The sequence below is a fragment of the Carassius auratus genome, chromosome 29 (assembly GCF_003368295.1).
Source record: "Carassius auratus strain Wakin chromosome 29, ASM336829v1, whole genome shotgun sequence".
NCBI lineage: Eukaryota > Metazoa > Chordata > Actinopteri > Cypriniformes > Cyprinidae > Carassius > Carassius auratus.
This window is the reverse complement of record NC_039271.1, coordinates 1,334,754-1,350,638: the sequence shown is the minus strand read 5'-3', so window position 1 is coordinate 1,350,638 and position 15,885 is coordinate 1,334,754. Positions and strand designations below refer to the sequence as shown.

The 15,885-nt window shown below is 36.5% G+C and overlaps 1 protein-coding gene and 1 pseudogene across 1 annotated transcript; both read left to right on the top strand.

Annotated features, from left to right (window-relative positions):
• Positions 1 to 185: 185 nt before the first annotated feature.
• LOC113047814 (ankyrin repeat and SOCS box protein 13) lies at positions 186 to 3,089 on the top strand. Its single transcript, XM_026209120.1, has 6 exons — positions 186 to 403; positions 481 to 668; positions 915 to 1,071; positions 1,141 to 1,275; positions 1,363 to 1,554; positions 1,627 to 3,089. The coding sequence occupies exons 1-6, from the start codon at positions 361 to 363 to the stop codon at positions 1,755 to 1,757; spliced, it is 846 nt and encodes a 281-aa protein (XP_026064905.1). The 5' UTR covers positions 186 to 360; the 3' UTR covers positions 1,758 to 3,089.
• LOC113048644 (ankyrin repeat and SOCS box protein 13-like) lies at positions 2,281 to 5,569 on the top strand (annotated as a pseudogene).
• Positions 5,570 to 15,885: the final 10,316 nt, after the last annotated feature.

Below are 15,885 nucleotides of genomic sequence, written 5' to 3'. Positions count from 1 at the left end.
CGCTTTTTTTTTTTTACGATCCTTTAATAAAGTTAAATAAAAGTTAATAGTAAACCATAATTAAACACTTATATATTATTGGGAAATGTTTAAATGTTCTGTTGCATACAAGTGTTTCGTTACTGTAAAGGTTGTTTTGCCGTTAAAAAATATTGATGATAGCTCATGAAATTTGTAAGGTAGTGAGCGCGAACTGGGGAACTATATCTCCCAGGATCCTTTGCGAATTTGCCGTATTCAATCCGTAGTGTCGCAAATCATAACAAAACAGGCGGCTTCTCTAAATATAGAACTTATCAGCACGTTTCTCGCATGGTATATGAGTAATATTTGTTAAATGTCAGGTAGATTTATTAAACTATGGAACTCACCTCTGCCCGATCAACGTTTTATGGTGACATCGGTGAGTATTTGGGGGGGATTTAATGGTTGAACTAAAATCTATTAAAACCTGAAGGAAAATAAAGTATGCATTTGTAGGCCACTGGGCTGATCGCACGCCGGTACACGAGGCTGCGTCTCTAGGTCGAGCTCTGCAGTTAAAGCAACTGATAGAGGCAGGAGCATCAGTTAATATCGTGTCTGTGGATAACTTCACCCCACTGCATGATGCCTGCATCCAAGCCCATCCAAACTGTGTTCAAATACTGCTGGAGGCAGGAGCCCAGGTGGGTTACAGCACCAGGTATATTTTAACGAGTGATGTCCTGAATTTCGTATACATTTAGCAGACGCTTTTATCCAAAGTGACTTAACGTTACAATAGAGGAGCATGAGCAAAATCATAGAGCCAACAATATTAGAGAAGATCGGATCAATAACAATGCACTGATATTTGGAAATTTTAAATTAATTTTTTTGTTTAATTCTAAGGTATCAACTCATTTCTAAAAACTGTGCGCGTGTGTGTACAGGTGGATGTACGCACCATCCATGGCAGTACTCCCCTCTGTCATGCCTGTGCTGCTGGAAGCATAGAAAGTGTCAAGCTGCTGGTGGATCACGGAGCATCAGTCAACCCTTCCCTGACCGCCCTCACTGCATCCCCACTCCATGAGGCCTGCATACGAGGTGAGACGGCAAGGTGAGATGGATTGCTTTGTGTTAAGACTTGTGTGTGTTCTCATTATTTCTGTTTAGGTGATGTAGACTGTGTGAAGCTTATGATAGACAAGGGAGCGCTACTGGAGGCCTTTGACATTTACTTTGGGACGCCGTTACATGCTGCCTGTGCTAAAGCTCACTTCGACTGTGCCCTGCTGCTGCTCAATGCAGGTGAGGTACTTTATTTATAGGTGTACTTTATATATTTTATTTTGCACTATTATGCATTATTCTGCTTTATCATTCATACTTTCAAAGGTGCAAAGGTGAATGCCACCAAGTTCCATGAGACGGCACTGCATCATGCGGCGAGGGCCGAGAGAGTGGACCTGGTGGAGCTGCTGGTGGAGTTTGGTGGAGATGTCAACATAAGTGATAACTTGGGTCACAAACCTAGAGATTATACAAAACCAGAATCTCCTGCAAATCTCTGCCTGCGGCACTATGAGAGTGTGTTACAGTCTGCATAGTTGCTATACAGTATATGTCTCAGAGTATTTCATCTGTTCTGTGTTTCTGCAGGTAATCCTCTGTCTCTACAGCAGCTGTGCCGTACCGTCCTGAGGACTGTGTTGGGCACCAGAGCTTTGGAACTGATCCCTAAACTGGACATTTCACAGCGCATCATTGAATATCTCATTTATAAATCATAATTTTATTTTATTATTATTATTTTTTTTTAAGTTCCATAGAAACCTATAATAGACTGCAGTTTGATAAGTCTTAAGTTTAAGAGTGAATTAATTAAGTTATTTATAAATAACCCTATGGAAACTATGTTTACTTAAAAGAGGTCCTCGGATGCAAAATTCAGTTTACAAGTTGTTTGAACATAAATTGAACATAAATCCCTATTTTAAAATACCCTTCCTCAAATCAGGCTGTTCTGAGATTCCTGTCAGAATGACCTAGTTCTCAACAGGCCCCTCCCACTGTAGTTGATTGACACTAGCATCTCAACTTAGACCCGCCCTAAGTGAGCTGTCATCAGTTCGATATTGTATCGACCCCGGTGCAGGGGAAGACAAGAAAGTCTCCATTTAAGCGACTAAGGTGTTTTGTTGCTGGATGTAATAATGAATATAGCAGTCGTCATTTACACCCGACATCTGAGCCGCTGAAGGATTAATATTACTATTATTTTTAAGAGAATGCGCTTATCCCGATCTGCCTAAAATGGGCGACTCATTTGTGATCCAACTTAATCAGCAGAAGTGAGTATTAGGGTTTTTTTTTTTTTTTTTTTTTTTATGAGTCTTTGCAAATCCCCTTTCTTATCAATGAGCTAGTTAGCCAGTTGAATTTTACAGTCTGCTCATCACCCCCTGAAGAAAAGGGCTGGGTCAGGAGAGCTCATTAGCATTTAAAGCAACATGGACTAGAACAGCGTGCTGAAAAGGGAGCTGATTTTGACAGTAAAAAAAGTGTTTTTTTTTTTTACACTACCATTGTGAAATTTTAACTGAACTGTGTTAGACTTTCCATTAAGACCCTAAAGAATCATATCAACTTGTGCTAAATTTCCATCTGATGACCCCTTTAATTGGGGTTGTGATGACTTGATTTCAATGAATGTGCTACATTGCCTTAAAAGATTTTGCAGTGTAAATGTACTAATAATGTTTATGTTATTGTTTGCCCCTGTAAAACTCAATATCAATTTAACTTTTAAATCAGCCTTTTTATTTTTATTTTAACCAGCTGTGAACGTGTTAATGTTTCCGAATAAGTTTTATGAAAGGTATTGTTTTATTATTTTAACTTATCAAATTTTCCTGCTTCATTTAAAATACTTTATAAAAATAAATGCCAATGGTTTTCAACCAGGAGGTCCTGAAGGCACTTTAGGGGGTCTGTCGAGATATATTAAACATATAGAACTTAACTTTACATGATATGTTTACCTAATTAACTAACCTAAAATGGCTGTCTGTTAAGCATTATGTATTGTTCATGTTCTTAAATAAAGTTGTTGTCATGTCTTATCTGGTGCGCCATGTCCCTGGTTAAAAATGCACTCATATTTCTACATTTGTGTCCAAATGTATCCAATACTTATTATTATTATTATTATTTTTAAGTAAACCACAACTCCCAGCAGCACGTCATAACTAGGGCCAAAACAGAACAGACCACGTGATGTATATACCGCACTTCTAAACAAAGCAGAATTTCTTCTATAGTTACTTAGCTAGCGACAGTGTATTGTTTAAATTTAACTTTATAGCACTTTACTAAAGCGGAGATGGAAGTAGTAACAGCACGACCTTATTTTTTTCGTTGATTTCGGTACGTCCACGAGAAAAGTGTATTTGTATTTTATTGACTTTTTCTCATTTCTGTAGATTTCGGAATCTAAGATAATTTTACACATTCATGGATAATTAATTATTTTATTAACTAAACGTTTTGAGTGAAATAGTTGCCTATCCATCGTATAATGTGAGAATAATCTGTGTAATAAATGCAGATTGTGTGAGGTTAGTGATTGCTAAATGAGCCAGTTTGGTTGCCAATGACCTGTACTTTGGTACTCCTCTACACGTGGCATGTGCCAGCCAGCACATGGAGTGTGTTTAAGTACTACTGAATGCAGGTGAAACCAGATGCCGTGAGATTGTAAAGTACTCTGTCAGGCATGCAAACACTGAAGAATGTGTCTCTAAAGCAGGTAGTTTAGATCTGGAATCACCAAAGTGAAGCTGTAATCGTGAATCATTGTGTGCAGGTGTGCAAGTAAACGCCACCAGCATACACAAGATGCCCTTACATCATGCTGCAAAGTCCAACAATGTGATATGATTGAGCTTTAAGCTGTTGGTGGAGTTTGGGGCCAACATTTATGCCCGTGACAAATATGACAGGAAGCCAGTTGACTACACAAAGTCTGATACGCCCTCAGCGCAGTCTTCAACTTTATGACAGTGAGTTCAAAACAAAACAGCCTTGTGAGGAAATTTAATTATACTAAATTCTTATTTGTATTTTGAAATGGTTTGCATTGGTTACATGATATGTTGTATTGTTTACATTCACTACTTTATAGGATAGACAGTCTGAATATACAGGGTTCAAAAAGTAAACAAATATATTTGAAATCTGGAAATACACTGAAAGTTTAAACACGTTCACAATTTCAGTTTTGGTGAAAAATGAAAATTAAATGTTTAGTATTCTGCAATAATTTGGAGCCTAATAAAAAACAGCTTTAAGTTATTTAAAATAAAAAGGCAAAACAGTTTTCTAATAAAAATAAATAAATAACAGGCAAAATGAAAGGTGTCCAGCAGGTGGTGCTCACGGCTTAATTTAAAAGCTGTTAGCAAACCTAAATGTGTTTATATGTTAAATTGATTTGCATGATGAAGAATCTGTTCACAGTTCACAATTTTATTATGTTCTCTGTGGTCTCACTGAGATTTAAAATGTTCTGGAAAATAAAATCTATTATGTTAATGTTAGGTGTTCTGGCTGTAGTGATATGCTGCCTCTGTGTCTGCAGCAGTGATTCACAGCCAGGTCTGCTGCCTAGGTGCTGCTCAGGATGTTTTGGGTGTGATGTTGCAACAAATTAAATGAAGTTTATGATGATGAGATTAAAAGTTGGATTCTGTAGGTCTGGAATCCATCATTAGTCTCATTTCAAAGATACATTCACAACAAGTCAAAGCACAACACGCCAGTGCCCGGTTTCAGAATGTAAACCAGATTCATGAGAAACCGTGTCCTTGGAGCATATAAATATTTTCCTGGCAATAACATTTAGAGACTAAAATAAATACAAGAATGCAAACATTCTGATTTTGTGTATTAAATGATATGACAGGAGGTCGTGATCTTGAAGTCTCATATTTTAATTCTATCAAGCAAGAATGTTTAATCTCCTGGTAAGGTCACTCACAATGTGTTTTTGTTTGGTTTCTACGGAAGGCAATGTAAGAGTGTATCAGAAATGTAGTGAAAGTTGCCACAGTTGTCATCATTGACTCATTCTCATGTTCTTTCTTCTTCTGTAGCTAAATTAAATCTAAATGAATTTTGTTGCATTGAGATATTATTGATTTAAATGTTTAATGCTGCATTCCATTTTGTGTTTTTGCAGGTAACCCTCTTTCTCTGCAGCAGGTGAGCCGTATCACCCTGAGGACGATGTTGTGCACCAGAGCTGTGGACGTGGTGACCCACCTGGATATTCCTAACCATATTATCAGTTATCTCTTACACCAGTGAACTCTTTCCTTAGAGGTCCACAGATAGTGTGGAAACACCTTAAGCATTGAAATATCTCCAACAAATATCAGTTTTGTTGGCACTTTAGAGATTTATAGGTGCACTATGTATTTTTTTGTGTGTTATAAATGTATCCAAATTATTTTTCTAGCAATTTTTTATGGTTACCTTAATTGACTACACTTTACATTTGAAAAGAATAGTGTGCTTGTAAATGACAATTGTGTCATTATCAACTCAGTTTCATGTCGTTCCAAACCTACATTTTTAAAGATGTTTTTGTCTGTACATTGAATGTCAGTGGGGTCCAGAATAACCACTTTACGGACAAAAAATTTTTTATTTTTCAAAATATCTTCATAGGGAGTAAATGTTAGAATTTTCATTTTTGGGTGGACTGTCCTTTTAAGTAACAGAAGCACAATGTATTACATAAATAGGAAGCTCTTCTTAATAGCACTTCTCAGCAGAACAGTCCAGATTTGCTGTAAAATATGTTGTCTTAATGTGTCTGAGGTGAATTTAGGAGTGATGAAAACTATTATATGTTTGCTAAATATTGCCAGAGAGAAAGAGTGGGAGATAGAAACACAAAAAGAGGAAACTTAATCTGGCAGCTGTCTACATTCAGGAACTCCTCTGACCGCGTAATGAAGTCCAGGGATATGTCAGCACATTAGTAGATCAGACGACAGACACTATATGCACAACACACACTGCATTGCTGGATATGAGCATGTTAACATCCTCATGCTCTCATTAGAGATTCTTTAAAGGAGATCACAGCGCCTTGAACTAAGGGTTATTGCACAGGCCCGGGGGAAACACTGGCATTCATATTATGACATGAGCTGCTTGAGTTATACTACAGTTTTGCCACATTCATTGTTTGTGACGCCATACACAATGACAATGACAGAAACCAGTTTCCAGCAGTGTTTTGTTGTAGTAACATTGTATTAGTACACCGGTTGTAATATATCACTATTCAGCTTTTGTTTCCAATTCTCAACTGCTGTTCTTACATCTAAGAAGTGAAGAAAAGATATTTAAGACAACATGAAATAGCCTTTAGAAATTATTTAATTAAGAGTTAATCAGAATATTCTGCAGGAAAATAAATCAGATGCGATTTGATACATTAGGATCTGATTGGATCGTGAAATGTTGGGCTTTTTCTCTCCTCAGTTTGGACTTTGCCAACAAAAATTAAGTATTTTCTGATGTAAACTAAAGTAATATTACCATGAAAGATAATGACAGCAGTCTTTTTACTTTTTAGTATATTTTCAAATAAATGCAGCATAGGAAATTTTTTCCAAAAATATTAAACATGTTACCAAACCCCAAACTTTTGAACAGTAGTGCAAGAAATAAAAAATAAAAAAATAAAGGTTTTAACCATTTATCTTCAATTTATCATTAGAAAACGGTTTTATTTTAAGCCAGAGTTCAAATGATTTGTTTCATTTATTTCTAAGACGCTCTTTCAACTGTTCCTTCCCTTAATTCATTTAAGTGGTGTCAGGATTAGTTTTGTGAGTTTGACCCACAGTTCTCCAAGTTCTCTTTATCCATCTGATCCCTTCACATCCCATGCCTCCTCTTATAAAGTACAGAATGTTCTATAAATAGCAGCCAGACCAAAAATAGAAAGAAGTCCATGTGTTTGTGTTCTGACTGAGCTGGATAAATGAGTTCCTCTTCCTGTGCATGTATCCCGAGCACATAAACGTGCTGGATCTGACCTGAAACTGAGCAGCAGGGAGGGCAGGAATGTTGTTTTTAGAGCGCAAACCCTCGTCTGATATTAAGCTTACACAGACACGACAGCAGCGATTGAAAGAATGCTGCTCTTTTTCTTCTTATCCACCTCTCATCTTAAAACAGCCTTTAAAGGATTGTTGTTTTATCTTCACCAGTCTTTATTGTTTAAAGCTGATTGTGGAATTCATGTTCTGTACTAGTTAGCCTAAAACATGCCAGTGTTATCTGGATTTTAGTTGTTTTGTTTGGTTATTCCAAGGCATGAGTACTTTATAGCACCAAATACTATAAGCTTGAGTGTAAAGTTTACTGTTATACTGTTCACAAATACTTGATGCTCATTATGTTTGTATAAGGTAATTAAGTTATTGTAAAGTCAATATTTACAGCAAGATGCTGATTGTTTTATTAATCTGTTGTCCTTACGCAGGATATCCCATAAGTCATAAAACAATTATCATTCTTCTTCATTGAGAAAACAACAGACCTGACAAGGATATTGTTTGAATCATATTTTAATATCATGGTGATTACAGTGTTCACCAATGATTCAACTTTCATAATGAACAATATTTTTATTTTATTGATTTTATTTTAGTTATTTTTTTAATTATCGGCAGTTGTGTGGCTGGTTTTATGGATTCCATACCAGTGATTCAGATTTTAACACAATATTTTGATTTCTAAAGACACTAATCAATCTCCATTTATTTTATATCATTTTATTACACTACACTTACACTGCGCAGGCCAATTCAGTGCAATTTCTGTACATTGCCACAAGGGGGCTCCGCAGCTTTTATATTTGAACCATTAGTCTTTTCTTTGTTTCTAGACAGTCTTGCTGCTTTGTGATCAAAAGAAGGCCTCTTTGCGATTAAAGTCACCTGATCACATTCTGGTGATTGTCCCACTGACCTTTGATCCATGAGCATTGCATAGTAGAAAGTGAAGTGACACCTTAATTTTTACCAGACGGGTGTACAGCTCCTTCAGCTCCTCATATTCATTCTTTCTTCTGCTTGTTGCTGTTGTGCTGCTGCATGTTGACGTTCAGGCTTGTCATGCAAGAAGAATAGCACACCTGATTACACAACCGAGCAGCTTTTGTGCTGGAACAAAGGTCTGCGGTCAAGAGAGCAGCTTTAGAAGATGTGCTTGCAGAAAAAGATTGTGACCCATAGTAGGAGGAAAAGCAGCAGAAGCAGATTCTGAGATGGTCCGCTTCTTGTCTTAAGAGGCTCCCAGGCACAAACCAGCTCAGATCCACTCAGGAATTCTGCCTCAATGAGAAACAGATGTGTGTGTGCATGAAGCGCAGCCATGAAAGCTAAGCTCAGCTCCAAAACTGCACACTCCACACACACACACTTGAGACCGTTTTCTAGTTGTGAAACACCGTATTGTACCCAAGAAATGTTTACATGGTCTAGTTTTGTTACTTTATAATTCTATCACTGTATTTTATTATGCAAAACCTTTCATAAAAGTAGTTGCAGATTCAAACTGTGTGCTTTGTTTTGGAGGTTACTGCATCTTTTGTGCCACAAATGGGAGTAAATTACATAGCAGGCTAATTTGTAGAATGACAAATGGCTACAGGACAGAAACGGTTTCCCAGATCTTTTCATCTTGGTTGCTTGTCACTTAGCAAAAAGTGACTTACAAGTCAGTAAATGCAGACACAGGCCCCTAAAGCAATGCTGGGTTAAGTCCTTCGTCCTGGAGTTTGTCTGGTCCCTATCTAAAATCAAACTTTAACCAGGCTTTTCATCTGTTTTTATGCACTGTCTAATGGTCTAGAGATGAGACAACAGACAAGACTCGTTCAAAAAGTCTTTGTAGATGTCTAGTCAGAAAAATGTGTTTCTGTCCAGCTGAGAGCAGAAGCAGTGTAGGATAGACTACACACACATTCACATCATCTGTCTTTGTTTCCCCTTCTCCTCTAAATGATCATACCATCTGTGTGTGTGATTTTTCTTTTTTCTTTTTTTTTTTCTTTTCTAAAGGGACACCCTCTATTTGATATTCAAACAACACACCACATACTGACCTCAGCAACTTTCCATTTAAGCTCCTGGTAAAGGTAAAGGTTAATGGTAAAGTTATTTTTATTAATTTTTTATTTTTTATTTCAGTGACATGGTTGGTGTCATGGATTGAATAACAGTGATTCCTCCAAAAATGAATAAGTTTTACTAAGAACAATATATTGACTTCTAAAGCCACGAATTAATTTTATTTTATTTATTTATTACTTCTAAAGCCACTTTTTTATTATTATATTATATATTTGTTTATTTCCATTAATTTCAATGGCAGTTGCATGCTTGGTTTTAAGGATTATTTTAAAATAAATATATAGTATATTGACTAAATGCACTTATGTTGTGTTATGTTATGCTATGCTATGCTATGCTGTATTCAATTCATAAGCATTTTCATTCATTTCAGTTGTGGCTGTGTGGCTGGTTTTATTAATTCCCAGTGATTCGAATCATAAATTAACAATACATAAACTTTTAGACCCAAAAATGTATCTCCATATCATTACTTTTTTTTTTTTTTTTTTTTTTTACAGATTAAAAGCCTTATGTTTTACATATAAAAAGATTCTGTTATGGTGATGTTTTGGCCACACATATTGTTGGTTATGATGTATTTTGAAGAAAAACTCTGTGGCTCCAAAACATAAATCTGATTTAGTGTTTCCTCATGTCTTCATGGGTGTTAGCACATCACACTGAGAACAAAGGCCTCACATAGACACATTCACATGATTTCTCTTTTGATCTTTCGCTGAAAATGAATTACATTAGTTAAAATAATTTGAAGGCACCACTCACCTGACAGCACATTCTTATTTGACCTAAATTAAATTTACTATTGTATAATATTATTGGTGTATTCATTCTTTGTGTGTCACACTCCAGTTATTTATGTCTCGATGCCTTTTGTCTGTGTTCTTGTTTACACTGTTGCCTAAATCTCAGTCTGTAATTTTTGGATCAACCCTCAATTACAAGATTGCTTTGGGGGATTTCTTTTCTTGTGGCATGAAAAGGCAATCAAATGCATGTTTCATCACTTACATGTTTTACATTTTGTTCTCAATGCACGCAAGGTGAATTAGCACACATTAAAATGTAAACAAGGATTCAAGCTTTCTAACCATATGCAGTCATTTGAACTGCTGAAGTTTGGGTCCTTGAAGGTACATTTTTGTGTGATGGCTGAGGAATGATAGAGGACTCTATTAGCACTCCGGTGCCACTGAAGAGCAAAGCTATTTAGTTGTATAATCAGTTCTAAGGTCATTTTCACCACAGGCTCATCTACTGTGAACATTTTGTTGTGAATCACATGCTGAAAAACAAAATAAGAACAGTATGTGCTCCAGGTAGCTTCTACTCACTCCTTCAAACCAACAATTAGCCGTTGATCCACGTCGGTAATGACAAGGTGTGTCAGCAGGTTGAGTAGTTTTTGAGGTTTTAGAATGCTTCTACCGCTCTCCCCCCAAGCCATCTGTCCTCCATATCTGGCTTTTCAAGTTCACCTCTGTCTCTTTTTGTCAATAAGATGAAGAAGAGCTATTTGGGAGGTCTGGGGAATTACAATGAGCCGAAGTGTTATACAACACTTGGTTAACTGTTGCAAAAGAGGTGACACAAATACTTTTATTGGTTTGTTTAACTTGCAGATGTTCCAGAGCGTGTGATCAGAATGGGATGTGCTGTAAATCTGCTTCTAACTGAAACGTGACACTAGACAGTCACTTTTGGGAATCATAACAACATACTACAGTACTGTTTCTGCAGTAGTGTACTGTGAACACTATACATTAAATACACGTAAGATCTTGTACAATTAGCTCAAATGTGCAGTTTATATCAACATGTCACAATGGGTTGTGTCTCTACAATGCAATGCAAAACATGACGTTCCATTTGAGATGAGATGAATGAACAAATTATTTATGTATGTATATATGCTGTTCTTTTTAAATTTCTATACATCAAAAATCCTGAAATTAAGGTTTAATTTTAGACTGATTTCTGAAGGATCATGTGATACTGAAGACTGGAGTAATGATGCTGAAAAATGTAGCTTTACTGTCACTAAAATAAATTGCATTGTAGAATATATTTAAAAGAAAACAATTATTTTAAATTGTAATAATATTTCACAATATTATTGTTTTTGCTGAATTTTTGGATCAAATAAATGCTGCATCTGGTAAAGATTTATTTCAAAAACTTTCAAAAATATCACTGACTCCAAACTTTTAAATGGTGCAAAATAATAAACTAACATGATCAGATTATGTGACAGTAATGAGGCATGTGGCTGTTTGGAATATTGCGTAATTTTACTATTTCTGCAATATGATCGGTTGTCTATGCTAGTATGCTATTCAGAATTCAGTTTAGCATGGCCTGTAGACCTGCTGATTAGCAGGGTCATGCTAATTAGAATCAGTTGTTGATTTGTCTAATGGGAAATGGTACTTTGTAGACTTGCTGCAAGCTGTTTGTTGCTCCTTCAGTGTGCTTCATCTGATGAAGTTTGGCATGAAAAAGATATCATTTCAGCTCAAGGTACTCCCAGACACCACCCAAGTAAGTTTTATGTTGTTATGGATATATTTTTGATGGATAGACCCTTTGGCATTCCCAAGGAACTGTTCATGATTTAAAAACACTGACAGACTGGAAGACAGAGAGAGATCTCTCTCACAGTGTTTGTGTTATATTTGAACTGTATGCATGCCCGCCTAAAGCATGCACAACAACCTGTTGATTTAAGATACACAAAATCGACATGAATCAAAGTCGTGCCTTGTGTAAGTCACAGGGCTATTTAAAAGCTGGATTAGCACTGAGATGAGAGACTTCTATAAAATGCTGCTTGATGCCAAGCTGGCAAGAAATAAGTCAACCTGAGAAAAGCCATGTCGCTCAGACTGGACCTCAGCAAGCTTTTTATTTGAGCTAATAGGCCTGCATTATATTGTTGCAGAGTTTATCTGTGCATGTATTTTAGTGGTTTGAGCATAAGCCACTTGATGTATTCAAAGATGGTAATTCCAGATTTCATTGCATGCATTCTTCTCCTCACAGCTCACCACCTTTCTGTGGCTCAGTTTATGGCAGTTAAATCAAAGCATTAACTAGTAGGGCGAATCATTGTGGTCAGGCAAATAAAGCATTTGTGTTCTTTGGTTGCTTTATGAGAGCGTGTCGGTGCTGTCCAGGTTTGTTAGAGTCAGAGGAGGCACGTGTTTGCTCCTTGTGCTTTCACATTAAGTGCTGCATACGCATTAATGGAATCATTTGTCTCTACTTTTGTTTGCATTGTGGGTCTTGACATGGCTTTTAGCGCAATATTCAGTGCTACTTTAAGGCTTTGTGAATCTGTTTTGTCTCAAAACTGACCCAGAACAGACACTACACCTCATGCTTCCTCCATCCGTGTGAATTTCACAAATCCCATATCAGTTTGACTGAAATCCTGGCCTCCTGTCTGCACTTTTGTACCACTGAAAAATGATGTGTTATTGTTTGGATTTAAATCACTGATATGCATTGACAAATGCAGCTTATCAAGCAACCTTAAAAGAAGGGACGGTTGCTTGACACAGCTGCTGGGTCCATCACTAGCCATGTCGTCATGCTATAATACACCACCCCACATTCTTTTAAATTCTGAAGTCACACAATGCCCCAGAGGTCACCCAGAACATACCATGGAGATGTGACCCTTGTAAACCTGCTTTCCCCATGTTTTAGCTCTTTCGCATTAGCATTCATGCACTCTGAGATCAATTCAAAACCTTCTCATAAAGGCGGACATATGGTACGATCAAAGTGTGTGTGTGTGTGTGTGTGTGTGTGTGTGTTTTTTTTTTTTTTTTTTTCTCTCTCTTTGAACACATATTCCTCTCTGGGATACAATCTTCAAAGAGTTAACGTTAAACAGTTGTAGTCTCTCCTTTCAAGATCCTTATAAAAACCATGCTGTTTATGATGGAGATTGTAAACTGAAGGATTAAGCACATCTTTTTTTATTACCATTCAAAATTAAAGGTGCAAATCTGTAGGCAAGACTTTAAGGTTAAGGGGTTAAATAGCATTGACTCTTATGTCATTAGATGTAAATACTCTACTGAAGCAATGCTGGTCATTATCATTTAGCATGAGATGATAATGTGCTGGTTTTCTCTTTGGGTGGATTAACTGTCATAAAAGTGTGAGATAACCCACTAAATGAAACCATTATCACCAGAAAGACCATGCTGGTTGAGCTTAACTGTTTTGGTGGTGAACTGCATGGCTATGCTAGTTAGCCAATTAGCCAGAGCAGTACTTTTGTAGCCTAAATGATCATTTTTAACAAATGTAGAACACAGTAGTCAGAAATCTGAAAGTTCCCTCACGCTTAATAAACTTTACCAAATTAATAGACTAAAAAGACATCACAGTGTAGCTCACTATCTCACTGAATATGTTTCAGACTAGCGTCCTGACATGTTGGCTGATTTTGGTTTCAAGGCCCATACTTGCATAATGTCTGGGCTCTTGCGTTGTGGTTGAGAAGAAAATGTACATATGATGCCTCTGTGAAAATAATAAATCTCATATTAGTGAGAGGAATCATATTATCGGGATCCAAAGTGTGAAATTATGCTTTGGAATTATGATTCAAATTTTTCCATTGCCTTCTGTCTGCAATAACTAAGCATGTCAGTAAACCAGACAACTGTAAGTAGATATTCTTTTAAATGAGTGTGTCTGTGTGGACTTAAATATACAGATTTAAGATCAGCGTTTTGGCTTTATTAATTGTTAGCCTAAGGGTTCCCGGGTCTGTTTTAGATGGGACACTTCAAGTGATTATTTTACAGAGGCTGAGACCGATTGCTATTAAATGAGTGTGTCCATCTGAGCAGTCAGACAGTGTGTTTTTTTCTGTTTTCACCTTAATTCTATACATGCTCACGCACACAATGATAATGATGACAGGGATGGTTTGTGTGTGTGTGTGTGTGTGTGTGTGTGTGTGTGTGTGTGTGTGTGTGTGTGTTTTGTGAGCTCATGCGGGTGGGCGAATGGCCTTGAAATGGGGGCAGGTGTGACTCTTTATGCTTTCAGAAACGGTAAGCAGAGGTCAGAGGCTGAGCTGTGAATGAAGCGGTCAGGTGTACGGCCATTTCAGCAGCTGGTTTTAAGGTGCAAACATGACACTTTCTGCATTGACCTCTCACCATTATGTCCAGATTATAGCTTAACCTGAAGACCAAAGGTAAATGCTCTTTCCTCTTCATATTTGATCAGACAAGTTGTGACATTACTTTACTCTGGCATTAAATGGCTCACACACCCACATCCCTCAGATCCCAATATAAATTATATTACTATCATTAAAAATCTTATGAACTTATGTGAATTCTTTTGATAAAATACTTCATGAAATATAATCATAAATGGGTAACAGAGACATTATAACTACAATTAGCTTCAAGCTATACATGACAATTAATATATACTTAAGTCACCATCAATCACCGCTGAGTGTTTGTAATAACTTCTGGCTGCGATCCAATGTAGATTATGGTCAAATGATGAGGCAGACATATGTTGTTAGTAACAATTTAGAATAATTTTATGGGGAAGATGCACAATTACAACTACTGTGGCATGAAGGAAAAGTAATGTAACTAGTAGTGTGACTAATTACTTTAGGCAGAATGTAATATTACTCTTGAAAGGAGTAATTTGTAATGGGTAATAAATTACATTTGTGGATTAACGAGCCCAACACTGATTAAATCTGACTGACCTCAAACTTTTGAACAGTATTTTACTTAAACATAAATCTAAATATATAACTTTCTGATGTTACATTGTGTAATTTAATCAGAGTTATAATATCTAACCCAAAACAAGTGATTTTGAGTGAATGATGTTTGGGGTGACATTACATTTAGAAAATTTTAACTCTTTACAAATAAATATCTAGAATTTGTCCTAATTTGAAATGTAGTAAATAAATAGTTTTTGATTAGAAAGACCCAACATATCACTAAGGGATTCAAATTCATCACTCATTCATATTTTTTTTTTTTAGTTATTGTATTTTCCATCAAAACAGAACTCAATGTGCTTTTGACAGTTAAACTTCTCTAAATGTGGGGTGACAAAGCTCATGCTGGGACACTCAAAAAACACAGTCAGTCTAGACTAGACTTAATCTCCAGGAAACAATCTTTTAACATGGCTCCTAATGCTTCTACGGTCTGTTACCATCAGTGAAGTACTGCGTTATGAATGTAAGGCTTTATAAGAGAATGTCGTTTTTGACGCACTGATCTCAGATTTCACCGCTGATGATGAATGCCACATTGATTTTCCATTGACTTCATCTCTTTTGGCCTTATTATGTAACCCCCCTGTTTCTAACTGCCTAATTTTTAGGTCAGACCTAGATAATGGCCCCTTAATCAAACAGATCTAAGTGTGTAGCCAGGCTCTCGCAGTCTCTCTCTTTTTGTAATTAACATACTTGGTGTCAGTGGGTCTCAGATTTAGTGTAGTCTCCTGTTGGAGGGATGTTTCACCTGATACTTTACATGAGCCTAGCAGATGTTGTTTGGGTTGAAACAATTTACAGTGAGTAATTAGATTTGGTACAAATCATGCAGACTGTTGATCTCATACAAAGGGTCAACAAAAGGGCTTTTTTGAGTAATGGGTATTAAAACAGTTCTAGTATAATATG

What these genes read in the sequence shown, in the direction of transcription:
- LOC113047814 (XM_026209120.1), top strand. Translation starts at nt 361, where the DNA reads ATGGAACTCACCTCTGCCCGATCAACGTTTTATGGTGACATCG. An exon ending in CCATGAGGCCTGCATACGAG is followed by an intron (nt 1,072 to 1,140) that starts GTGAGACGGCAA and finishes ATTTCTGTTTAG; the next exon opens with GTGATGTAGACTGTGTGAAG. An exon ending in CCTGCTGCTGCTCAATGCAG is followed by an intron (nt 1,276 to 1,362) that starts GTGAGGTACTTT and finishes ATACTTTCAAAG; the next exon opens with GTGCAAAGGTGAATGCCACC.